This window comes from Pan paniscus, chromosome 11 (assembly GCF_029289425.2).
Source record: "Pan paniscus chromosome 11, NHGRI_mPanPan1-v2.0_pri, whole genome shotgun sequence".
Lineage (NCBI taxonomy): Eukaryota > Metazoa > Chordata > Mammalia > Primates > Hominidae > Pan > Pan paniscus.
The window spans coordinates 110,384,529-110,412,473 of record NC_073260.2 but is presented as its reverse complement, the minus strand read 5'-3'; the positions used below and the strand labels follow the sequence as shown (position 1 = coordinate 110,412,473).

The window sequence follows — 27,945 nt, the reverse complement described above, 5'->3', positions numbered from 1 at the left end:
TTTTAGATATTACAATTATTGATAGCCCCAGGTCTGGCACAAAGACTGTCTACTTGATTGTGGAAAATGCTCATATACCAAATTCCTATGAAGTAACCTCTTGGTAGAAGAAACCATATGTCTAGGGAAGTGAGAAATGCTCATGAGTCACTACACTTACGAAATGAATCCCCAAAACCACTGCACAATGTTTCCAAAAAAAAAGAAAGACGCTTCTAGTAATGTCACTCATTATTAAATGTAAGTCATGTCTCTGCAAAGAATATTCAAGTAGTCATCAAACACTGAGAATGTTTACATTACCAAAGCTTATTTTAATACCTAATAGTTGGTCTATAAATACAACTGTAAGTTCTTCTGTGTGTGTTTATTTTAGCACATACCTTACTCCTGCCTGAAATAAGCACATTGTCTCTGTGTCAAACCAGGTATTTAAGAGGTGTGAACTCCAGCCCAGAGCTTTCCTGTCAATGTACTTTCTGCACAAACTTTCCCTTCAGTCAATGAAAATCCAAAAACATTAAACCATCTTCACAAACGTACCCTTTGGGGCAACACACTTCCTACCTGTCATTCAGCCACCTTTAAATAAAAACTTATTGAGTCACCAAGCAACTTCCTGAAGATGGATTTCAAGGCTTGACATTCTGCCAGACACACTGTCTGACTAACCTTTGTGTCTCAGAATTAGATCTGTCCCATCTCCCTTAGGTGCTAATCTTATTTTCTCTCTTATTTTTACCTGGCTGGTTTGTGGACTGGATGGGTCATAAGAAGGTACATAGTTCTTCAGAGTATCCTGAGGATTCAGGTGGGGAGGATATCTGATGGTTGGGTGAGAAAAGTAGCTCGATGGGGCTGGAGGAAGGATAGCTTGTGTTGGAAATGGCAACGGTGAAGGTGGAGGTGGAGTTCGAGTTGAGATGACTGCAGAAGACAGAAAAGGAAAGATTGACTCGTCAGCTGGTTACCTTATTGCTCCATTCTGATCCCGAAGAATGCTGTGAAACTACAAAACTGGTAACCATTCATTTTTGTCCCCATGATTTAACCAAGCTCTCCTAAAACAACAGTTACTTTTTCATTTTTACTCTCAACACCAGTACTGCTAACTACACAGAGACAAAACATCACTCTGAAAAATTAACAATCTTGCTTCCTAGCTCTGTGAGTGGTTACAAAATCAGTTTCTCTTTTATAGGTTATGTCGATACTTGATAAAACACTTCTTTGAGCAAAGTTATATCCCATTGAAAACATATTCTTTGATTATAAAATCTTTAGGCCGGGTGCAGTAGCTCACACCTGTAATCCCAGCACTTTGGGGGGCTGGGGCAGGTGGATCACCTGAGGTCAGGAGTTCGAGACCAGCCTGGCTAACATGGTGATACCCCATCTCTACTGAAAATACAAAAAATTAGCCGAGCATGGTGATGGGCACCTGTAATCCCAGCTACTTGGGAGCTTAAGGCAGGAGAATCACTTGAATCCAGGAGACGGAGGTTGCAGTGAGCCGAGATGGCGCCACTGCGCTCCAACCTGGCGACAGAACCCCATCTCAAACAAACAAAAAACATTTTGTCTCATAAGCCCCATCTCAAACAAACAAACAAAAAACACTTTGTCTCATAAGTCTAGAGCAAGTCACAGCATTAAGCAGAGGGCAAAAGAGCCAAAAATTTTCTACCAAAATTAAAAACAAAAGTGAAATTCAATTTCAAATAAAACATTTCCCTAAACATCCTACCTGGCAATTGTTTGGAAGGAAAGACAATAACTAATACAATATCATCTCATGTCATTTATAATTGTCTGGTCATGGTATAAATGCTTATGAACATTGGAACATAGAGCTAGAAACTCTCCTAATGAAAATGTTTCTTTCAAAACCAAAAGAGCTCTATTCTGCAACTATTTTTCTTTCTACTTTAACTTTTACTATATGTAGTTTAAAAGATATTGTTAATATAAAACCAAGAATAAAACACACAGCAATGAAAATTTAAACTTTCATATAGGTAAGTATATTACTTTACCCATAAAATCACATATTTTATAACAATTTTATAAAGGGAAATACTATATAAAACACATGCAACGTGGACAATGTTCAATTTTACTATAACTTCTCAACATTAGTATTCTTATAATTTATTGTTCAGTTTTTGAAATATAAATCTTAAGTTTGAAAGATGGAGAAAGAGTGTAATCGTATGATCATTATCTCTATAATGTTGAGAGAAATAATCACAGAAATACAAATTAAAACTACCAACAAATATATGTAGAAGTGAAAAGTAAATGTCTTCCTATTTTAATATTTCCCAATTCAAATAATAGGAAATTATAAACGATACATGTCTAATGTTTTATGAGACAACTTAAAGAATATGAAAAAAATAAATTCTAGCCATAACCTACAAAGGGAAATCACCTAGAATGATTTATTTCCAACTTTGAAACTATGTGGGTGGGGGGGTGGGACCTATTTATGGGATGTATTGCTTACCTCTCCCAAAAAAAACTTTTTCAGAAGATACAAGAAATTAAGAATGTATAGAATAGAAAAAAACACAAATTCAATTTTATAGTCACGACTTTGTTCTCTGAACGTCCAGAGCACTGTTTCTGAAATTCTCTGTATTGTTCTTACAATGCAGACCCCTTGGTCTACACACAGACCTAGGGGATCAGGACCTCCTAGGGGTAAGGCACCAAAATGTATATTTTAAATAAGTGTCCATGTAATCTTCCTACATACTGAAGTTTGAGCATCCTCCATCAAATGTATGCATTTCAGAGAACAAATGCATATTTCTTAAAACAAAACTCTTTACTGAAGTATTACTTTATTTAAGAAGTATACCCATTTGAAAGTATCATTTAAGGAAATACAAACATCTAAGAAAAACTGGGCATCTTTTACTTAGTGTCTAAGTGCTCTTAATCTCAGCTCATTTTAACCATGATTTTTGCTCACATCTGTACACAAACCCTGGAAAGATATATACATAGTTCCATCTTGGGTCCTTTAGCTTTTGAGATTAATTTGGCCTTAATAGTTCTGGAGGAGATCTATTTTCAAGTGAAATTGCAGAAATCAAACCCGAACTCACATCTATGGGCAACCTGGCACTGAGCTTGCATGAGCTGTAGGTGGCCTGATACCACTGGGTAAAATGTCGTATTTCAAACTGAGAGTAAAAATGACTACCTTTTCCATAAAAGCCATTCTAGTCCTTTAAAAATAAGAAAAGCAGGCCAGGCATGGTGGCTCATGGCTGTAATCCCAGCACTGTGGGAGGTCGGGGTGGGTGGAGTGGATCACTTGAGGTCAGAAGTTCGAGATCAGCCTGGCCAACGTGGTGAAACCCCATCTCTACTAAAAAAATACAAAAATTAGCTGAGCGGGGTGGTGAGTGCCTGTAATCCCAGTTACTCGGGAGGCTGAGGCAGGAGAATTGCTTGAACCTGGGAGGCAGAGGTTGCAGCGAGCCAAGATCACGCCACTACACTGCAGCCTGGAGTAAGATCCTGTCTCAAAAAAAAAAAAAAAGAAAGAAAAAAAAAGAAAAAAAAATAAGAAAAGTAAAATACAAGACAAAAAGTTTTCCTTTATTATGAAAGAATACATACACATGTATGTGTATTTCTTGCATACATTATTGCAAAGCCTTATTGTCTTCTTTCCTTCAGTCTTGCTCCTTCCAAAACATCCTTTATAGTGCTATGTGAATGACTTTTTAAAAATACCATTATAATCATGTAACTTCTCCGCTAAAATTATTTCAGTGGCTTCCTACTGCTTCCAGAATAAAATCCCAACAGGTTTTTCAGTACACACAACCTCAGGTACTCTGAGACCGAGTCCTGGATCACTTCTTTGGCTTCATCTCTGGCCAGACGAAGATATTTGTGGATCCTTGGCTATATGGCAGTTCCCTGCTGCAATGGCCTCTAATGCACTGATACATGCTGTTGCCTCTGCCTCCTTTGCCCCTTTGCCTGCCAGTTTGCCCCTTTTCTTCCTAGTTTGCCTCTCTGCCTCCCAGTTTGCCCCTCTTCCTCCTAGTTTGCCCCTCTGCCTCCCAGTTTGCCCCTCTGCCTCCCATGTTGCCCCTCTTCCTCCTAGTTTGCCCCTCTGCCTCCCACATTGCCCCTCTTCCTCCTAGTATGTCCCTCTGCCTCCCAGGTTGCCCCTCTTCTTCCTAGTTTGTTGTTCCTTCTTGTGGTGAACTTTGCCATCACACTTTAGCTCAGAACACATATCTTCCAGGTATCTAAACCTTCTTCAGGTTATCTAGTCATGTTCAGATTAGATGCCCAGCCAGTGACGTGGCCCCACTCTCTCCCCACTATATCCTGAACTCTTTAAGGACAGAAACGATCTTTCTGAACAAGATGCCTAACACAGACCCTAATATACAGATACAGAACAAATATCGGGTGAAGGACCAAGGTGGAGGGCTCATCTAGGTCTCTCCTGTTTCGTTATATAAAAATATACTGTCTACTTTTTTTCACGTTAGAAATAAGAATATTTTCATCAGGTGTCGTAACAAATGGGTGATTTGACTTCTCAGTTAATTCTGTCCAAATATTCAACATTACAAACCTATGAAACAGTTACTGATTTTTTTCACCTATCTCAATGGTATAGGTAATAAATGCAAAAGTTCTTATACCACATTTAAGTTGTATAGTCCTCTCTCAATTTCGTAATTTTTTAATGATAGCAATAAAGGCCATGTATTTTTTTAAGTATAGCACCAACAAATATCAACATATACTTACAAACCAAAGCTAATAAGGACTTTATTTTAAAAGATGTTACATTGTTTGCATAAAGATTTAAAAACCAGATTCGATTAGTCAGAAGGATGAGAAAGTGCCTAACTATAAATTTAAACCAATAAGTTTCACTATTAACATATTGATATATAAAACTTTTTCCACCTAAAATGCAGTCTACTCCCCTCTAGGTAAAAAGTACACAGTGTTAATTATTAGCTGTATCTCATTTTTAATTTTTGAAAGATTTGATATTAGCTGTTGGTTAAAGTACAAATGTCAAATATTGGATTCATTTTCCTACTTAAATTAAGATATTAGACACAATATCAAGTGTACTAGCCCAAAGGATTTGGGCATATAAAACAAGTGTCAAAAAAAGTACCTTTTATTCTCTGATTACTCTCATATAGATAAATATTGATTTATATGTAGAAAATAACATCTACAGAAATAGTGCCTTACGTCTTAATGCCTTTAGAAACACTCTAAACTCAGCAACATAATTGAAATTCCATCTTTCCCTTAGTAAAATATCAGGACCAATCCTGAAGCTATAATGAAGATAGCTATGTACCCATATTTTCCACATTCTTCTGATAACAATCTTTTTGATTAAGGTAATTTTAAAACACATATTATAAATATTATTTACATGTATGACTTTGAAAATCTTTCTTTTTTTTTTTTTGAGACGGAGTCTCGCGCTGTCGCCCAGCCTGGAGTACAGTGGCACGATCTCGGCTTACTGCAACCTTTGCCTCCCAGGCTCAAGCGATTCTCCTGCCTCAGCCTCCTGAGTAGCTGGGATTACAGGCGCATGCCACCATGCCAGGCTGATTTTTGTATTTTTAGTAGAGACGGGGTTTCACCATGTTGGTCAGGCTAGTCTTGAACTCCTGACCTTGTAATCCACCCGCATCAGCCTCCCAAAGTGCTGGGATTACAGGTGTGAGCCCCTGCACCCAGAGAAATCTTTTCTCATAAATTGAGAAGAAAAAATATTTGATCGGATTGTGCCCCTCCCCATATGGGTTGAGAAAATATGGTTGCCATAGCTCTATTTATAAACTTTTGCTCCGTCCCTAAGGGGTTAGGCCCTACAGACAAGAAGGAGGCTTCTCCTCTATGCTTGAAACTCCTCACCACTGTGTGCAACTCCAGGTATTCCGGGATGGTGATGCTGGGGGAAAGTGCTCAGTCTTGGGGAAGAATCCTGTGGAGATGCAGAGCTGAACAATGGCTTTTCAGGCTTCTTCATAGTAGTCGGAGAAGACATATCTGCGAGAAACAGAGAAAAACCCAAAGCTCCATGACTTTCTTAAGCTCTAAGGTTCATGTCAACAAATGACAGAGCTCATCTTGCAACATTTTAGTATTCTTATACTTTGGCTCTTTTACAAAATATATTCTGAGTGTCAACGATCCAGCTGTCTTGGAGCTCTGAAATATTTGTTCAATCTCCATGGAAGCTAGCAGAAGCCTTCATTAAAATTATCATCAGAATTATTCCCATTACTAAATAAATCTTAAACTTCTAAAAACCCGAAGTCTTGTTTCCTTTAGCCCCTTGGTTCACACAAAGGCCTTCTTTACCTCAGTATTTCATTCTGAGATTTATATGATTCAGAAGATTGTCTTTCGACAGAGGATAACTGGTGCAAATGTGAAAAACAACCTTCAGGTATGTTGGTCACGATATCACTGATTTCACAGCTTTTATGGAAAACTCATTCACTTGATTAGCAAAAATACATTCCTTAATTTACTCCTTCTGCAAACGTTTACTGGGTTTCTGTACTGGCCAGGTAAAATGAAGATGTTAAAGAAATTAAAAGTAATTCCTGCTCTAGGGATGCTCACTGTTGGTGAGGAGGAAAATGATAGAAGAAAATGGTTGTGAACGGTTGAGAGGTACAATGTGTGTTGAGAGCAGGGAAGTTTTGGCATTTGCTGCTACATCGCCAGCTGCGATGTACAGGACAGACATCGTCTCAGTCTCCCCAGGATGAGGAAGGCATTTCCCATTGGTGCCATTTTCAAAATGTGAATGGGGATGACATTCTCAGAGAGGAAATGCTCAGAAAAAAAGATGGCACAGAATACACAAGTAAACAGTGTGTGGAGTGGTGAAAGATGAAGAAGAGGAGCAAGCCTCTTGCAGGTCCCACAGGATGACGGGTCTCCAGCTTCCTGTACAAACGTCTGAATGCTTACCCTCATAGGAGAAACGCCATAGATGGGCAAAACATGATCACAATGACAGTTTAAAACAATCCCCCCAGAAACTAAATGGAGGGCGGACTGGCCAAAACAGAGACAGAAATCATGAAGACCACTTCAGAAGACAGATTCATCAATACATTCATTCCATAAATACTTGTTCAAGACCGAATGTATGCCACACGCTGCACTAGCCTGGGACACACTGGTGAACTGGACTCACTTTCGGCTCCTTTAAAGCTTAAAATCTAGTGAGGCGATGTGGACAAGTAAGAAGGAATTGCAAAGGTGCTGTGATAGGAAAAGAATTCAGAGATTTCGGGCTTCATTCACTCATTCATTTCATAAATATTTAATACTGCCAAAAGATAGATCATGAGAGCTTGAAATAAGAATCATGATAGAGCTAATGCAATAAATATTTTAACAGGGTTCACCCAATTAAATTATTAAGCAATGTAGACCGTCATCATCTTAGTTGACTAAGAGACTATACCATGCAGTTTGTTGGAATAAGCAGGGAGTTGAGAGATGTGCCTTGGTTTTAACATCTTGAGTGCTGTTGACTTTAATGGAAGTTTATCAACTTATAGTAAAATGTTATAAAAATGATATGAGCTATAAAATTTGTATTTTATTATGAAAAACGTTAACTGTATTCACAAGTAGACAGAATTGTAATGAATCCTCATGTACCGATAACCCAACTTCGGCAATGATCAACTCATAACAAATCTTATTTCATCTTTATCCCCATCTACACTTTCTCTCCCTGTGGTACTTTGAAGCAAATCCCAGATATCATATAACTTTGCTTCTAAGTAGTTCAGCATGTATCTCTAAAAGAAAATAAATCTTTATTAAAAGAAAAAAACACCAAAACTTTATCACACATACAAAATGTACACAATTTGCATTTTTGAGTTTTCTTGAAATTAAAAACTATGGTGCTATTAATATAAGAAACTAATTATCATTACATTTTACCATTTGAAAAATTACCTAAGCTCTGGTAAAGGCATTCATAAAATTAAATATGCATTTTCAGTATGGTGGCATTTAAAGGATGAATATGCTACTGTAAAGGCAGTAGACATCACAGTCTACAAAAAATGCCAGGCGGATTTGTAGCTGTAAGCTACAATTTGTGACTAACTGGCTGTTGTGAATCTATCAGAACTTTGATGAGTCAGAGAGCCATTTCTGTATATCTTTTTCAAAAAAAAAACAAATAAATTGTTCATAAAACCACAGCAATTAATGCCACTATAAAAAAAGAAAAAAAATTTAAACCATGGTTTAAAAAATAGACAAAGAAAGCTCATTTCGCTATCTTCAAGATGCCAAAAATAATACTTAATTTCGCTTAAGAGCTATGTGATTTCAAAAGGTAATACTACAAATATAGGCCTTTAACTAATGGATGTAAAATCATAGACATACAGATTATTAAGAGGTGGAAAAGAACCTCTATTCTGTCTTTCTTGTTATAGATGATGCAATCACTTGCCATTCCAAATTTTTAATTTAAAATTAACTGTTTGAAAAAGAAACTGGGAACTTTTTATTGATACTCTTCTGCTTTACCTATGTTTAAATATAAATTTCAAGTAAAATGTAACTGGGTAAATCAGTTTCTAAAAATTCCATAGAATAAATAATAAAGCATAATTATACCTCATTTTAAAATAATTTAGGCCGGGTGCAGTGGCTCACGCCTGTAATCCCAACACTTTGGGAGGCTGAGGCGGGTGGATCGCCTGAGGTGAGGAGTTCGAGACCAGCCTGGCCAACATGGTGAAACCCCGTCTGTACTAAAAATACAAAAATTAGCTGGGCGTGGTGGTGGGCACCTAAAATCCTAGCTACTTGGGAGGCTGAGGCAGGAGAATCGCTTGAACCTTGGAGGCAGGGGTTACAGTGAGCCAAGATAGTGTCATTGCACTCCAGCCGCGACAAGAACAAAACTCTGTCTCAAAAAAAAAAAAAAAAAAATTAATGTGACCACAGCTTGAGAAACAGAACAGTGTCGTTCTGGGTATGTCATTTCTGGAGAAGAGGATCAATTAAGGCAACTGCAACTACTGTAACTATATCAGACTTTTCATTAAACTCAGGCAAATTCATGGGTCTCCTTTTGTAAAGGGCACATAAATCAAGGGTGTTTATATAGAAGTTGAAGATGATTATGTAATTTTTAATGTAAATTATATAAATTTTAAGAAGCAAAGCATTTGTATTTTCTTAGCCAAAATGACACACTTGCTTTTACTGAGTAATTATTATGGGTCCATTTATTTTTTCAATTCTTTTTTTGGCATGCACCTAATAATAACGGTACCTTCATAGAGGATTATACAGACCAACACAGAAGAAACAGAATACAATTTGCCGTTCAAGTTGCAAAAGGAACCACAAACTCTTTCCTTAAACAACAAAAGTAACTTATAATAGTAAATATAAGAATGGGAAGGTTCACTGACCAAACTGAAAGGATTTGCTTTAGAAACAGGTGAAGAACGGTAGTATCAGAATATAGGTTTAATTGCCTTTGTTTTCTCATTAAATGAAATTAATTCTTGGCCCATTAATAAAAATACACTGCTACACAGCATGCAGAAGGCACTATGCTAAGAACTTAGGAAGACACAAAAGTGAATCCCCGCTCAAAAAAAAAAAAAAGACAAAAAAACAAGAAAAAACACCCTCTCTAGACTAGAAGGGGAAATAAAAGATCAATTATCTGGGGAAAAAGTAAGGACAGAGTTTCTAGCTATTACATTTTAATCATGAACCAAACTAGTATTATTTTAATTTTAATTTATTTTGAATGTCTACAGTCTAAAAGGCTTCATGCCAAGGTGAAAAATGATATTGTTTCTATGTGTAATGTGCTCATATGCTACAAAAAAAAGTTTGAAGAATGAATATATAGAAAAGATACTTTAAAGTGACCTTTCTGTGAAGAAAAACAAATACCACGCTTTACACAATCTACTGTCCCTCAAGCAGGAAGAATACTACATAAAAAGATTAAGTTGAAAATAAGTTGAATAATAATAAAGTTGAATAATGCATAAATATATAATAACTTGAATAATGCATACATAATAATGCATAAGTTGAATAATACATAAAATAAAGAAGCTGAAAAGAGATGCAAAATGATAGGCAAAGGATTAGCTGATGTTTCTACTGGCGGGAGGGAGGCAGGAGTTGCTGGTAGTTGAAGAGAAACAAGTAGAGGCCAGTGATGGCTTAAAATCAGACAGAACAATTTAAATTTGATTTAGAAAGTAATAATTTATAAATGAATTGATTTTAGAAGAAAAAACTTTCCAAAAATTTGACTTTTTTTTTCTGTTCTCACCGCCCTTTTCACTTGTACCTGGCTGAACCAAAAATTTTCTTCCTAGTCTCCTCCAGGCCTTCCTCACCATGGCACTTTATAAAAACCAGCAGCTGGCATCGTATCCTTCAAACAGTATCTTTCTCATTGCAAGATCTACCACAGTATCACATTTTTAAATAGCTCTTTTTCTTTGTTATTCCATTTTGTTTAAACTTCAGTGAAGCTAATTTTCTTATGGCTTCCATTAGGAGCAGGAGAAATATGTTTTTAACTCTGTGCCATCCCTGGTCTATGACATTAACTTGAACTAGAAAATGAGGCATTTCCACTCTCCTTATTCCACCCATAGAACAATGTTTTATCCACTGAACAAACTTGTTTTCTCCTTAAGTAATCTCTCTTGGAAATCCCTGAGATCTAGATTTCATTAATGATCTTTTGTTTGTATCTTATATTGCTTGATGAATTTTTCATTGTTATTTACTTGTATCCACTGCGTATGCTTTTTTTAAAAAGGTGACTAATGGCTTACCTCCTAAGGAACATGCTTTTACCAAAAACACAAAAAGATGTAGAGGCTGGAAGAATATGCTACTTGGGAAGAGAATGAAAAAAAAAGTAGAAATGAAAGAAAGAAGAGGTAAAGCAGGCACCGTGTCTAGGCAGCTTATTTTAGAATCTCTTGCATGTGAAAGAAACTGTATTATGAAGTGATGACTAGTAGTGCAGGATGAGAAAAATAACCATAGCCAGTATATCTTAAAATTCATGTTCCATGAATAAATATCACCAGATGAGAAGTAGCTGACTGTAAAGCAAAGAGAAAAGAAAATCAGTCACTGAGATTCTAATAAGTGTGAGGAACTATGGCTATGCATCAAGATGCCAAACAAAACCACGTGGTCCCTGTCTTGGTGATGCTCATGGTTTAGTAGAGAGGGCAGAAATTAAAGACAGAAATGCATTAAATAGTTGCAATCATAATAATACTGGATTGCAGAAAGAATTCTTCTTAATGACAGATTAGAGAGAATAATTTTTTTAAAAAGATTCACATTGATGGTGTTATTCTTCAATGTGTACACCCATGTTTACATTTATAACTGGAAAATTAGCTATGACTTTAGAAACTCATCGTGTAGTTGAATATGTAATAAAAGATCACCATGTAAGAAAAAAGTTCAAGCAGGCTACTGATAAAGTTGGTTCATTTATTCTTAAGCATCCTTTTAAATAAGTATTTTGCAAAATCAAATTATCATGATTTTTCCTGACCATACTATATATATTTTTGGCACTGTAACATATATACATCCTAGGCCTTGATGTGTTATTTATTTCACGTCATCACTTCAAAGAGATAAGGACTTAAGCAAATAAAGAGTTAGATCAACTCATCTCCCAACAAGGTAATTTCCTCTACAAAGGAAGAGAGTCGCTGTGAAACACAGCGTATGTACTCGACTCATCGGCAGCTTGCACAAATGGCGCTCCAGATGTATATCTGTTCAAGTCAGCCCAAGGCAACAATTTTGATCAATTCTAATGTGATAAAATGCTGCAGGGAAAGTGTGCAGAAACGTGTTTACGTCAGCCCTTAATTAAACTGTTGTTCACTTCCAAAGAACCTTAGGAAACACTAATGAGACATGAGTTTTGGCAATTTCTTCATCAAAGCAAAGACCCCTTCCTCAGTCTGTAGCAGCCTGTCATCCAAGTCGCTCCCGGGATAAATGTCACATGGCACTCCAATCAGTTAGCCACCTGTTAGTAGAACTTCATTGAAGTCAACTAGTGATCTAGGGCAAGCTCAAACAGCACCTTAACACCTGCCTGTCTGGGACACCTGCTCCTTTTTCACATATAGTAGAGCAATATGTTAGCTTTTCCAATATGCTCGAGTAGATTAAGGTTACAAATCAGACTTCTAAAGCCTACATAGAAAACATACAATTTTCTTTTTTGAAAAATTCCTTTTCTTCCCTATAGTAACACAATTTTTAACAATTTCAAATTAATTATGTAAGAACACACAAGAATTCTTGAATTTCTGGAAGCTATTATTTTCAGCATACCATATCACTAAATTAAAATGTATTAACTGTGCCAGTCCTGTGATTTAGTCCTTTTTCTAGGATAGAATAGTCCTATTTCTATCTGGTTAACAAAGAAGTAAATTCCTTCAAAATGTTTTAAAAGTCTAATTATTTTACATATTCCTAAATTGTCTTCCTTATTTACATGCCATACTTGTAACTTGTAAACAAGTCTAAATGAACCCTGTAGAGACAAGTCACCATTTGCTGGCGACTTTTATTCTCCAGTATTTAACGTTAAGGTTTGTTTTATTGCTAAGTGCTTATAAAGCTATAATCATTGTTAAAAATATCTAAATATTTTCTTTATTTTTCACATTATCATGCTGCTGAACAATTTACAGGATTCCTCTTTTTCCTTTCTGTCTTTTATTATTTTGTAAATTTCATTTATTTATTTAAATTTATTTAATTATTTTAGAGACAAGGTCTCACTCTGTTGCCCAGGCTGCGGTGGCACAATCATGGCTCACTGCAGCCTCAAACTCCTGGGTTCAAGCGATCCTCCCATCTCAGCCTCCCAAGTAGCTAGGACTATGGGCACACGATCACACCCAGCTAATTTGTAAATTTTTAGTAGGGACAAAGTCTGGCTATATTGCCCAGGCTGGTCTGGAACTCCTAGTCTCACGAGATCTCCTGCCTTGGCCTTTGAAAGTGTTGAGATTATAGGCTTGATTCATTGCACACGGTCTTCTTTTTTCCTTTCTTCCTTTTTTTCTTCATCTTCTTTTTTTTTTTTATTTTTTGGCAGAAGAAAACTCAAAGTGTAATGAAAACAGTTGCAAAACTTCTGTTAACTTTGACCCTCTGGTATGATACTGACCAGAGGAGTTTGATACAGACCAGAGAAGGAAAGAACATACATAAGCACACTTAGCTTAGAGACAGTCCAATGGCTGGGATTTGACAAGATTATATTATATTGACAAGTTTTATCAAGTTGATACACCCTCATAATTTTCAAAGTTCTTCATTTTTTGGACTTTTGAAAGTATTAAACTTTCACAGATTTTTTTTTAAAGAGTTTTATAGATAAACAAAAACTCTGAATATTGAAAACCTCTTCAGAGACCAAATTCATTGCTGGGTGAAGGCAAAGGTGTCAACACATCCATCACTCCATTGAAACTCTGTCAAGCAACACAGCACTGAAAGAGAAAAATGAGCTTTAGCTTAACTGGGATATTTCTGCTTTCCATTAAAATGTTGGGTGGAAGCTGGAAGACAACAGGAAAAAGAAAAGAACCATCTGTATAAAATAATAATGTTATTTAAAATAAATAAGGTAGTAAATGACAGGCTACCAAATCAAGTGTGTGGGATGAGTTTTGTAGCTGAAATCTGACATTTTTACTTCAGGCCACAAATCCAGAGTCAGTCCTGAGACAAGGAAACAGTTTGGGCTCTGTTCCCAGAGGACAAGGAGAAGGCAGAGAAGATGACTGCCAACTGAAAGCTAAAAAGACCACAATTTCTCTGCCTCTGTTTTTGCCCTGGGATAAACAGTGTTGAAGAGAGGAAAGTGTCCAGGTTATTTATAAGTGTATGAGTGTTATGTAGAATAAGACAACTATTAAGGCCAGACTGGGGCAGCATCTAGCCTGCCAGATACTTAAGATCCCAGTCCAAACCTTTGAGGTATTTATTTCTAAGGATCTCCATGTAGAGAATGTCAACAATCCTTACTTTAACAGGTTTTACCTAATAAATAAAGGACTGATGATGGGTGAGGGTGTGTGTCCTGGAGGAGGAAGAAAGGGGAGAGAGACCAAGCAGGCTCTGCCTTTACTTGAAAGCTTTGTACAATCCTTTGTACAATACCCTCTCAATTTCTCCATTTTCTTGACAAATGGAGCTATCCTGGCTCATGGGGAGAAGATACATGGTGTGTTCCTTGATGGTTTAAATAAAATACAAATGATAAAAAAGAGGTGCATGGGTAAAGTCACAGGGCCATAAAGAATGTTCTATAAATTTCTATCAGAGGACATGCTTCGAAATTGCTTATAGAGCCATGTGCTACATTGAAATTATTACGGCTTATAACAGTGGAGTTAAGCCACTCAGGCACTGCTCTAGGGAATGTAAATTGATAAGATCTATGCCAATATTTACCAAAAGCCTTAGAAATGGACATAAGATTTAACTTAGTAATTCTACAGTAGGAATGTATTTATTCCCGTAGCAAAATTTCATTGAACTCCTACTTGGTGACTTCATGCCAGGCAGTATGCTAGGGACTTGGGACAGTGAAAAGAATTAGACAAGAATCACCCAATCAGATTAGGCACAGAGTTACATGCAGTGATGTTCACTGTATCTCTCTTTATAATACAAAAACTCCAAAACTATCTAAATATTCATCAGCAAAGTAGATATTTAAAATTCTATGGTGTAGCCAAAGTGTGGCATATTATGTACTCATTACAAAGTGGAAGGCTGGATGGGGTGGCTCATGCCTGTAATCCCAGCACTTTGGGAGGCCGAGGCGGGTGGATCAAGTCACCTGAGGTCAGGAGTTCGAGACCAGCCTGGCCAACATGGCGAATCCCCATCTCTACTAAAACTACAAAAATTAGCTGGCCATGGTGGCGTGCATCTGTAATACCAGCTACTGGGGAGGTTAGGGCAGGAAGAGTTGCTTGAACCAGGGAGGTGGAGGTGGCAGTGAGCCAAGATCACGCCACTGCTCTCCAGCCTGGGTGACAGGGCGAGACTCTTGTCTCAAAAAAAAAAAAAAAAAACAGGAAATTGAAGGATATGGCAAAATGCCATTAGATTATAAAGACAAAAAAACTTACAAAATAGCATATATCATATAAGCTCAATTTACTGCAAAAATACATTCATAGAAATAGAACGCACGGAAATGCAGAAAAATACATCGAAAAACAGGCTAGCATATATACAATGAAATACTAACAGAAGTTATCTTTATGTGATGAGATTACATGTGATTTTTATTTTCTTCTTCATATTTGAAAGTTTGTTTTTTCAAATTCCCCACAAATAACTATTACTTTTACTGTAAAAACTGTAAAATAGATATTTTTGGGAAAATTGTTGCCTGTAGCTCCACAGAATACTATAAATAATTCCCAAAGCTGGGTTGACAATATTGAATCCTGTTAGGTGTCCAACATTACACTGCAAGAAGGAAAGCTTCATATTAGTTTAGGTACTGGATATTGCAAAACTGTAAAATGAAATGCTTCAATGTAACATTTGCAATTTAGTCGGCTACAGGCAAAACAATGTCTTTTGAAAATACAGTGAAGAAAAAAGAATATCTAAATATCTGTGTCTAAGGACTCCTCTAGATGTAAAATTTTATGATTGTGTGGCAAATGTGAACAAGTCCTTCCCACACACTCCAAGTTAACAAAAAGCTCTGAATGTTATGACAAGACATATGGATGTAATCCCACTACAGTAGTTTGATGATGATGCCAGATGATTCAAAAAATAATTAGCTGCCATGTTAAGAAAGTATCTCCTTATATATATATATTTACATTTATCACACTCTAAAATAACACTGGAAAAAATGGCAAGCTACGTTGAGGAGATAAGATGTCATCTTCAATTAGATTTCTCAACCATTTTTTTTTAATTTATGAAATCAGTTCCTTTTCAAACGAGAAAGTATGGTGGTCTTTGTGTTAAATAAATGAAATTCTTACTTTAATTACTGAGTTATTTAATCTTAATTACACTTGAGCATATTATTGTATTCCTCAGTAAAGTAAAATCTTTTCTAATAGTTTAAGTCTCTCTTGCCATATATTTTAGCCCAAGCACAGTTAAGTAGCATGTTCCTACAAGTCTCAATTTTATCACTTCGCTATAAAAAAGGTCTCGAGGCTACACCTACACCCAATACCAAGTTAAAGCAAACCTCTTTGAAGCTCACAAATGTCTTCCAGAGACACTTAAAAAAATCCTTTGAATAATGAAGAACAGTGCTAAAACAGTGAATATGGAATAAGTGAAAACTACTTTTTAAAAACACTTCAAAATGCTTTTGTCCACTAAGCAATTTCATTTTAACAGACAGACAATGATAAAGGGTCTTGAGTAATGTGTGTAAACCTAATTTGAAAGAGAGAAAAAACATCAAACAATTATGCAGGACTTGGAGCACATTTTCGTCGCTTATTAAACATTGGCATAGGTAAATAGCTGCTATTCACCATGCCTCTCGGGAAAACCTCTTGGCTATGGAGGCTTATTAATGTTAAGCATCTGAGAGCCATGGGCTATAAAATAAAATCAATACCATAACCTTAACTGTAAAAGTCAGAAAGATACTGGAAGGGTTCTAATTTAACAAGATTACAGATGAGTTTTCAGAGGAGAACATTTGGGGAAAAGCCATACATTTAAAAACATTTATGCTACAAGACATCTCAAGGTTTTTGTTGTTACTAATGCTGTTATTATCCACGCTGGTAATGGTTAGAGTTGATTTAACTGATGTGTTACTTTAGTGGATTTACAGGAAAGTCCTATAAATGATCTGGAACTTACTTCAAATAAAATCATTACACTGAGGTAGTAAACTAATTGCTTGAGAACAATTATGATTTGATGTGATTTAGTGTGGTAGAAAAAGAATTACAAAAATTTTAAGGTCATCAGTTCAGCAGCTCAATGCAAATATGATTACTCTGCACAATATTCTGTTGCTCTTAATGGAAAAGTAGTCAAAATTGGTATAAATTGTAGTGTTTAAGTTCAACCTAAATCTATATTTTTTTTCTCCAACAAATGTAAATGAAGAAAAAAAGAACATTCTGTCAATGAAATTACTATGATGGCATATTTATTATCCTAATGGTTTTAGAAATCATGTGAAATTCATCAGTAACAAAACCTCTATTTAGTAATGGACCAATTACATTTGTGAGATAATGTCAATGAAACCGAATATTGTCACAGGATAATGGTCTCCCATTGCTACATCCCTAGTCATTTAGGGAAAATAAATGTTGCTGTCTGGCTGAGTCATTTGTTTTCAAAGTAGGAGACACTGATTCCATAACAAGGTTCTGTTATAATAACTCAATCTCTATCAATCATTTGTTGCACCAGAATGGTGCAGGACAGGACATGCATTTGTGAGAACTGCACATTCCTCAGGTGTAAAGCAAAATATACGGGGCCTCCAAGCACATAAGCAGCCCAATTATTGTTATTCAATGAGAGTGTTTAAAATGAACATTCAAAAAATAATTTAAGAAACAGAAAACTTTCTGGATTTTCCAAAAGATCCATGTTAATGACGGCTTTGGAAAGACTCAAGTACTGAAGATCTTCAAATTCTTTGACTCCAATAGATTTAAAATCTAAAATGTTAGAACACAAAGAAATCTCAGTATACAACTTTGTTATTTTACAGATGGGAAAACTCAAGAGTTACTGAAGTTAAGTGATTTGTCTAAGACCACACCAGTATTTAGAGTTTCCTAATCACAATTACAGTGCACTAGGCTTAAGGCAAAAAGACTAGAACAGAACTAAAAGAAAACATATGTATGATAATAAATATATACTTTATTTTTATATTTTGACAAATATAGCTCATTTTAAACTGGCCATATATCACACACTTCTACTAAAAACATTCTAGAACTTAGGATTATTTATTACTATCTTATTAAATGGAAAAGTGATTTTAACCTGATTTCAGAGCAAGGACTACATGCATGAATCTCTGAGGAGTCTACGAACCCCTGTGAAATTATGTGCATTCATCTGTATTGAAGTTTCATGCATTAAAAAAAATTGTAACAGAGGTTTTATAATTAGTTTGCAAAATCATAAACATAGTATCTCAATGACTTATTTGGGATACAGTATTATATAGTAATAACGAGCATGGGTTTCTTCAGCTAGAGAGCCAGGGGTTCCCATTCTACCTCTGCTACTTATGATCTACATGATCTATGATGAGTTTCTTAAGCATTGTAATGATCAGTTTAGTAAGCTGTAAAATGGGGTTTCTGTCAGGTTTAAAAGAAAAATAGATATAAACTTAGCCAAGCACCTGACAGAAAGGAAGGGCTCAATAAATAAATGACAACCACAAATGGCAATAGAATCTTGTTTTCCTTGTTTCATTTACATGTGCTTTTTGAAGACAATTTTTAAATTAAATGCTTTCTTCAATAAATAAATAATACAGAAAAAGGAGGCGAATAATCAGTGTAGGCTAAAAAGAAGGTGAAAATACAAATATAATCTATGGACTAAATTTGAGTCCTGATTCAAACAAGACAACCTTTGAGATATTCCAGGGAATTTGAACATGGATTATATGTTAGATTATATTAAGAAATTAATGTTATATTTGTTAAATTGATAATAGCACTGTGATTATGTAAAAAAAAAGTTCATTGTTCGAAATACTCAGATCTATTTACAAGCAAAATGACAGATATCTGGGATTTGCTTTAAAATACTTTGAAAAACTGGGAGATAGTAAATGCAATAAGACTGGCAAAGTGTTAATAACAGTTGAAGCTGTGTGACAGTACAGTGAGGTTCACTTTACAATTCTACTTTCAATATTCTCCAGGCCAAAAGACTTCTTAAAATTGTGCTTAAACATTCATTTCAAACAAACTCTTCCCCACATTTATTCTTCAAAAGCATTCATATCTTCAGTTTATTTTAGTTGAAAAAATTTTAATCCTGGCACTAATAATAATAGTTGATTTATATGTGTGTGTGTATGTATATGTAAAATTTTACCATCTCAAAATTTTGTTTTGAGAATTCTTTCAGAACCCTGAAAACTCACAAATACACCTCTATTTTCTCATTCTAGTTCTGTTAGGTCTAACAGAGTCTTCCTTAAGCTTTCCAAGAAAAGTGTCCCTCTGGGAAGACTTGCGAAGCAGTGTTTAAATCTCCTAGGCCATTTGTAAGCTTACATACTGATTCCCCAGGCAGGCTGCAGGATAACAGAAAATGAAAAAAATCCCTTGAACAAAGATCTAGGCTCTGCCATTCATTACTTGGGACAGGACAGCCTCTCTGATCCTTTGGACTACTTAGCTGTGAAACAGGAGCTTGAATTATGTCTTACTAAGGGTTCTAATAATTTGTGATCTGTACCTGAAAAATCAATTTCTTATTGTATATGATATTGGGAGTCTAATAACTCAAATGACACTGGCTTTCCAAACTACTTCACAATAAGCTTAAACATGAACTCAATATGTAAAAAGATTTGAAATAAAACCTTTTCTTATGCAGAGAAACTTTGTATGGCACACTATGATATTATCTCCCATGGGTTTCCCACTTCCCTATTTTAAGCTGTGTTCCATCAAGCTAGAAACCCAGTATTAAATAGAAAGTTGTTATTTTTTCAAACTAATTATCTATTGTGGTTTTTCTGCAAAATGCTGTATTTTCAAATCTTTAAGTCTCCAGAGCACAGAAATATGAGCACGACTTTTCCATATTAATCAGTACCAGCCCTTCTAACATGTATACAAGTTTACCCCATCCAAAATGCTATTCTTGATTAGAACACATGAAGGGGGAACAAACATTCACTAATTAGGAGGCAACGTGGGGAATTCTGATGAAAGCCTTCACCAACAATTTATTGTTTTCCTTTCCATTTTGAAGAAGATCGTGTTGTGATTTTTCAATTACAGCAGTGTAGCAGTGTAGTTGAAGAGGCATTCCTCTTCAGGGTGGAAGCATCCTTGAAGTTTGCTTTCCAATGCCAGGGTAGTACCTAGAAATTCACTTAGAGTTCTTTACTTTTGATATTTTCCATAAGAAGAAGCTAAACAAAGAAACTTAAAAATTGGGCTTGAACATCAAATTCAAACCATCTCTTCTTCACATTCATCCACCAAAAGCATTTGTAGCTCTCTTTTTTCTGGTTCAAAACTTTGGTATTTGAATATTTGCTATTTCATCCCTGTGATACAAACTGCAGGAATATAAGGAATTGTTGGTGTTCTACTTGGTCCCCAAAGAGAACTTTAAAACTTCTTCCAGTATGGTTACTAAGGTGTCTGCACTGCCATTTTCTAGGACTTCATTTAATGTTAATGACTCCCAGATAGCAGTTATTCAACCATCTATGAAAGCTGCTTATTCACTCAGCTCCCACTGCTCTAGAGAAATCTTGAGATTATATCATTTGTCAGACTGTGGTTTGGACTAGAGCACTGTGTTCCGAAGTTTGAGCCTAGGATTAATGCTCCCTATGGATTCTTTGATAGAAATAAAAGGTTCTGAAGTCACAAACTTAATAAACATGTTCAGTCAAGAGCCACTCCTGGATATTCACAGCACACAGTAGCATATTAAATATTCTGCATATTCATTTATGAATGAAAATAGTTGAAATTTTTGTTACAAAAAAATTTTCCAAATTTAGCTGACCACTCTTTCGTATGTAGCATATCTTTTCACATTCCTAAACTCACATTAGGAAATGCTGGGGAGCCTGGTGTGGTGCCTCACACCTGTAATCCCATCACTTTGGGAGGCCCAGGTAGGAGGATCAGTTGAGCCCAGGAGTTCCAGAACAGCATGGGCAACATAGTGAGACCCCAGCTCTACACAAAATTTAAAAATTAGCTGGGCATGGTGGCAAGTGCCTGTAGTCCCAGCTACTTGGGAAGCTGAGGTGGGAGGATCACTTGAACCTGTGGGGTCAAGGCTACAGTGAGCCATGATCGTGCCACCGCACTCCATCCTGGGCAACAGAGAGAAAAAAAACAGAAATGCTGGCCTCTGATTCTGGTTCTGTCAGCATGCTATCACACTCTTATTTACTGTTACTTATTTCCTGATTGAGCACATAATACGAAACTGGCATTTTTACTCTCTAGCCCCCAGTGTTCCCTTGGGCCCTCTGGCTTAATGCGTTTGACATTTAATACTATATCCTTATAGAACTCTAGAAAGTGCAAACTGAAATTTAGCACAACAGTTAAGACTACCTTACTAATGAGAATATTTTCAAAATTATCAAAAATAAATCTCTAGGACTTGGAAACAAATTAAAATTTCAGAAAGACTTAACTGAGAAGACATTTATATAACAGAACTGGAGACTTTTATAAAAATTAGTAGTTTTATTTTTTAGTACCTAAGACACCAGAACACAATGCCTAAATATAGCTTGAGAGTCCAGTTTAATTTTTCAAACTACTCTCCAAATTGTAATAACATGCCAATATACCAAGTAGTGCTAGTTCTTGCTAACATGCCAATTTATTGATTTTATGTAAAGATTTACCGCTCATCGTCCTTAAAACTAAGCTAGCTCTAAAGCATGGAGTCGGTTCTCCCATAATCTTATTTATTTTAGTCCCCGATTTTTCTAAATAGTAAAAGTTATTTTTCCATTCAGGAGGTCAAGGGCTGGAAACTTAATTTATTCATATTTGTGTAACCAATGCCTATAAAAATTCCTGCAATATAACAGACATTTGACAAATTGTTCATTGAACCAAATTATCTCAAATCCCATACATGTAGAAATTAATAACATTTTACTGCATAAAGTCTTTTTGAATTTATATTTTATCTAAGATTACAGGTTGTTTAAATACTCATCTGGCTGAAAAGCTGTTCAAATTTCCATTTAGAAATCCCCAGCTGAGGGCAACCCGCTCGGGTCCCCTTCCACACTGTGGAAGCTTTGTTCTTTCGCTCTTTGCAATAAATCTTGCTGCTGCTCACAAAAAAAAAAAAAAGAAAACAAAACAAAAAAAAAACGAAATCCCCAGCTGCATACTGCAAATATATTTACCATATCATATTTTTTCTCATTAAATGTCTATTAAATGTTTTAGAAGTTTTACATTCAGACTTAGATAAATTAGTGACTATTAGAATGGCAGTGGCAAAGTGACCTTATAAAGAATTGTTTTCAATGTTCAAGCATACTATTTATTTGTCTGTTAAATTACTGAGTCATATGGTTTAGCTGTGTCCCCACCCAAATCTCATCTTGAATTGTAACTCCCACAATTCCCACGTGACATGGGAGGAACCTGGTGGGAGGAGACTGAGTTATGGGGGCAGATCTTTCCTGTGTTGTTCTCGTGATAGTGAATGAGTCTCACAAGATCTGACGGTTTTAAAAACAGGAGTTCCCTGCACAAGCTCTCTCTTTGCCTGCCACCATCCATATAAGACGTGACTTGCTCCTCCTTCCACCATGACTGTGAAGCCTACTCAGCCACATGGAATGGTAAGTCCAATAAACCTCTTCCTTTTGTAAATTGCCCAGTCTCAAGTAGGTCTTTATCAGCAGCATGAAAATGGACTAACACACTGAGCAATGGAATACAACTGGATTTAGTCTCATGAGAGTAACTTGAATTAGACGAAAAACTATGACCTCTTATTTTTCCTCTTATATCAAAAGTTACAAAAGACTGCTCTAAAGAAAAATTTCAAAAAAAGTACATCAACTAGGAATTGAGTCTCTGAATTGACTCAGATGGAAAAAAAATTAAGAAAGACAAGATCTTAAAGGAATTTTTTATGGAGGAAGTATTGGAATAAAAGAAATGTTCAACTTGCCTGTTGACAGTCTAATCTGGTTCTATTCATTAATCATTAAAATCTTAAATGAAGAAAAACAATATCCAAAAAAGAAAGTTTTTAATAGAGAGAGAAGCAGTCAGAAGTTTCAGACCAGGATTTACAGAAGAGACTAAGCAAGGAGAAATATTCTGAAACATAGGAAAGAAATATAACAGTTGTTGGATACCCCTTTGCTAGTGACTCAGTATTATTTCCCTTTTCATTTCGTTCTGTATATATAAAATAATACAAAGTAAAAATATAAATATTACATAATATAGATGCTGACAAATTTAATTTTCATCACTATTCATCAGAAGAAGCAAATTATATAGCCCCCTACCAAATATTTAACACTATTAAATTATGGTTAGTTTTAAAATATTCATGTCTATATTTGCAAAAGTATAAATTACAATTCTCTTATAATCAGGAAGTTGTAACTTTTTGTTTTGAAAAGAAATGACATAAGGACATAATTAATTTATTATTGTAATATGCTAAAAATACTTTTTCATTAAGTTACTAAAATTGCATGAACATATTATTACATAATAGGTTTATTACATAAACCTAGATTTTGTGTTAATATTTTGCCTGATTTATTTTAAGAACAGAATACATGTAATAATTTGGTCATATTATATCCTTTATTTTTGCCTACTCAGAATAAATCTCAATGGTTTAGGTTGGTATTTCAGATTGAAAGGGAAAGCAGAATGCCACATATTGTCCATAATTTTGTTATCTTTGATTCTCATATTTAATAAATCAGTTTTGCTAAGGGCTATGTCAAGAATAGATTTTAATGCAAATTTAACACTAACAGAATAAGGCATACCCAGGAAATAATTAATAGTAAATTTTAAGGATTTCTGCCCATTTTAAACACAAGCATATTTTAATCAACCAATAAATAGTTATTGAGTATCAATTAGTGCAGGGCTTTGTAGGAGAAAATATTATAAATACAAGACATGTCAAAGCTATTTCAATGACTGGAGTGGCACTCAATATGTGCTTTAGACAACTCCCTCCATCACAGGCAAGTGTGTCTAAAGAACATTAGAAGATGGACAAGAACAACCATTGGGCATTTTATTTTGCAAATTTTTAAAAAGCAATTTTCTAAGAACAAAAGGACTGCATTGGGCTTAGCAAATTTATAAAGATAGTACTGTACTGCCCGCATTTCTTCATTGTAGTTGAGTCTTCTTCCCACAATGGCTTATTGTGCACATTACGAAGTCTTCAGGGTCTTCAGAATTAAAGTGACAGAGTGTGTGTGTGTGTGTGTGTGTGTGTGTGTGTGTGTGTTTAAAATGCACATTTGAGAATGGAATATTCTTCCTTCCTCTAAACATAATATGCCTTTACAGACTCCTCCAATAAGTCTAGTCATCTTGACAAAAGAAAATCACCAAGACAATACAATGTTTTCACAAAGAAAAAGAATGACAGTTTCCCTTCTACTTTTCAAAAATGTTTCATAATATGATTTGAGATTGGCTTTATTCAGTAGGCTTAAAGAGGAATCAATTCTTACAAAGTGACACTCTCTATAATAAAGAACACCTACACTTCTGAATAACGCATCCATTCCCACACATTCACAAGGTTATTACCATTAAAATCTTCTCCAGAAGAATTCTCTGACAAGGAAAGTATGGCTTTGTTTAGAATAAGCTGACAATGTCAGTAAAACAAGCAATAAAATATAAAGGGTTGAGGGTTTTGTTTTTCGTTTCACTTCTGCAACTCTGGTAAAAGTCTCTATTATATCTTGCCTTCACTAATGAGACTGGTGTTCTGCCTATCAATGGTTCATTTATACAACTATTTATTGTACTCCTACTACGCACCAAGTGTGTGTTAAGTGCTGGTTACAGTAATAGTCAAAATAGACAAGGTCCCTTCTATCATAGTGTAGACAGATTTAGACAACTAATCCCATAAATAGCTATATGATTACATATTATGAGTACAATGAAAGAACAGTACTGGGTGTTGACAGAGAAAACTAGGAAGACAGAATTTAGACTGAAATTTCTCAATTTAAGCTGGGCTCTGAAGGATGACAAAGAGTTTGCCAGATGAAGAGTTAGAAGAGCATTCCAGAGGTCATAACTTATAGGAAGGTCCCGGTTGTTGAATTCCCAACTTCAAGTAAAGCAGTGGGCTCAAGTGCAAGCAAGAGGAAGCAGAATGTCACCTGCCAAGGCTATGGCCTGTTGGTGATATGAAAAGATTCCCATTTTTTCCTGAGAGCAGTGGGAATTGACTAAAGGATCTGAAGTAGGGGAGTAAAATGCTGTTATTTACATTTTATAAAGATGATTTTTGCCTACTGCCTGAAAAATAGATTTGGTGGGGTCTCTCATGAGGGGACTCTCAGAGACAAAATTCCCTCTGAGGGGGGGTCTCACAGTCAAAACTCTCCAGTTGAGTTTCATATCCTTGCATAAAATGACCCTTGCCATCTCCATTATTTCCCTCCATGTGCACTGTGTCCAGCCACATGGCACACACAGCCATTCTCAAATTTGCCTCCCCACCTAACACAGGGTTATGCTTTTGTCTCAGTTCCCACCACCACCCTCTTCAGCTCCTCACTTCTTTACTCTCAAGGATATTTAGATGAGATTTAGGAATTGAGCTTTGAGTCAGTTGTGCTAAAGGAGGTACACTTGACTCAAAGGCCAATGTCTCCATGAAGATTTTTCACTATTCTTTAAATGCCATGGCACTCGGTATAAAAAATTTGAGCAGCAAAGAAGGAGCACTGAATAAAGAACTGACTTTGGCCTTAACTGTTAAGGCCCAGAGTTATGTGTCTCCTAAGAGTACTCAACAAAGAGTACCACAACCCTCACCAATACACACCCAAGTCTTGGGCTGAAAACCATTATTCCTTTCTTTTAGACTTTTTTTTTTTTTTGAGACAGGGTCTCACTCTGTTACCCAGGCTAGAGTATAGTGGTGTGATCACAGCTTACTCCATCCTCTGCTTCCCAGGCTCAACTGATCCTCCCACCTCAGCCTCCTGAGTAGCTGAGACTACAGGCGCACACCACTATGCTTGGCTTATGTTTTATATTTTTTTGTAGAGATGGGGTCTTGCCACATTGCCCAGGCTAGATTTTTTTAATGCAGAATTCTATTTAAAAGACAATTTAAAAATACACGTTTATGCTGCTGATATAAGATCTTATTTGCAGACATGCTTACATACCAACAAAAACTTCAGTTAGCTAATTTTTCTGTTTCCATGCTTAATAATCTCCCTCTGATTGTGGGGGAAAGCATGGATATATCTAATGAAATATAGTAAATCCAACAGACTTTAGGAAGAGCTAAGTCTCAATCTTTCTGGGTCTCAATACCCATTTCTTAAAGTTATATTTCTCCTCAAAGCTGCCCTAGAACTGGGTCACAGTTTTATCTAGAAAGCATAGCTAGATTGACTCCGACACAAAGTATCTTACATTACACTTTTCTTTATTGTATATGGTCTACCTACTTCCAAAAGGAATTGCAGGTTCCTTTAAATGACAACTTTCAGTTCCTGGCACTTGCAAACTGCTTAAAGTTTGGCTCCCTGCAACGCGCCATAGAGAGGAGCAGGCGGATCTAATTGAATCACAGTTTGTGGTTCTGCTGTACTCCAACCAACAAATGTAGACAGACCATAATCAGTCACATACATAATTGTGGGTTCTAAAATATCATTTTGTCTAAAAAAAACTCCAACGAAACATGTAAAAATAAGATTTTGGATAAATTAACTTTGACGACATTTGACTAACATATTATCTCAAAAATAATTCTACAGGAATCATTTTATGAAAAAAATATACAATCCATATTGGTTTAATTATGAAATTTTGACTCAACGAAACTTAAGAAACGAGCCAACATTTTACTCATGGTCTCTAGAGGCTTCTCCTTATTACTCACCTTGATCTCTTTCATGCCATGTTCGACTTCCAGCAGCTGGTGAATTTGGAGAGGGGTAAAAGTCTCCTGTAGGACTTGGTTCCATATTTTCATCTATGGATATAGTTTTGGGTCTTTTGCTGTTAAAATATGGCAATAGTTATATTAATGGGATTTCTGGGAAGATGTGTACATTTTAAAGTAAATGATCTGAGAAGATCCTTACTGTGAAAATTTTCATAAGCACAAGTAATAATGGTGAGTATTCAAGATATCAATAGTAATAGCAAATATTTCTAGTTGCGTATACCATTTATTAGACCATCTTATACCTAACCTGTCTAACAAATATGGTGTTCATTATATTTATCTTTCAAATGTATTTCCAAAAAAAATTCCACTAATAAAAAGTGAACTCTTAATGTTGTTTGCCTTCTAACATTAAAATTGTGTTATTGTGTACCTGACTCATTATTATTATCAATACTAATGATGTTCCTTTTAATAGCACTTGTCATTGACAATGCAATCCAAAGATAAGGTAATAAAGTAAAACAAGAGCTTTGGAGTCAAGACAGTCCTAGTATAAAATCTTGAGTAGGCCACTTATGAATTGTTAATAGTAAGCTCCTTAACTTATCTAAACTCAGTTTAATCATCTGTAAATTGGAAACAATAAAACCTAGTTCAAAGGCAGACGGTTGGAAGAGTAAAATGAGTTGTTAAATGTAAAGCTTTTAGTTAAGTGGCTGGCATTTAGAAGATACTTATCAAATAGTAATTCTTAGTAATAACCCTATAATTAATAATAAAAAATTATAGTATTTTACTGATTATAAACTATTTCATATATTATTCTTTACTTTTTCTTAAAACTTAGATTATTGATTCTTTATTCTTAAAATCGACTGTGAAAAAAAAGAAGGCCATTGCCAAATTCAAACTTTTAAAGTGATACTTTTTTTTTTG

The 27,945-nt window shown here is 35.5% G+C and overlaps 1 protein-coding gene across 30 annotated transcripts in view; it reads right to left on the bottom strand.

Annotated features, from left to right (window-relative positions):
* The window catches only part of NFIB (nuclear factor I B), a 450,108-nt gene that overhangs the window by 37,825 nt on the left and 384,338 nt on the right, over positions 1-27,945 (bottom strand). For 25 of the 30 annotated variants that reach the window (XM_034967168.2, XM_063594017.1, XM_034967174.3 and 22 more), the window contains exons 6-8: positions 26,998-27,116; positions 5,938-6,072; positions 743-927 (exon numbers count right to left, since the gene is read on the bottom strand). In XM_034967168.2, the coding sequence (XP_034823059.1) occupies positions 743-927; positions 5,938-6,072; positions 26,998-27,116 (439 nt within the window). The remainder of the gene's footprint in view (positions 1-742; positions 928-5,937; positions 6,073-26,997; positions 27,117-27,945) is intronic. The other 5 variants (XM_034967166.3, XM_057298747.2, XM_057298751.2 and 2 more) reach the window with 1 other exon arrangement.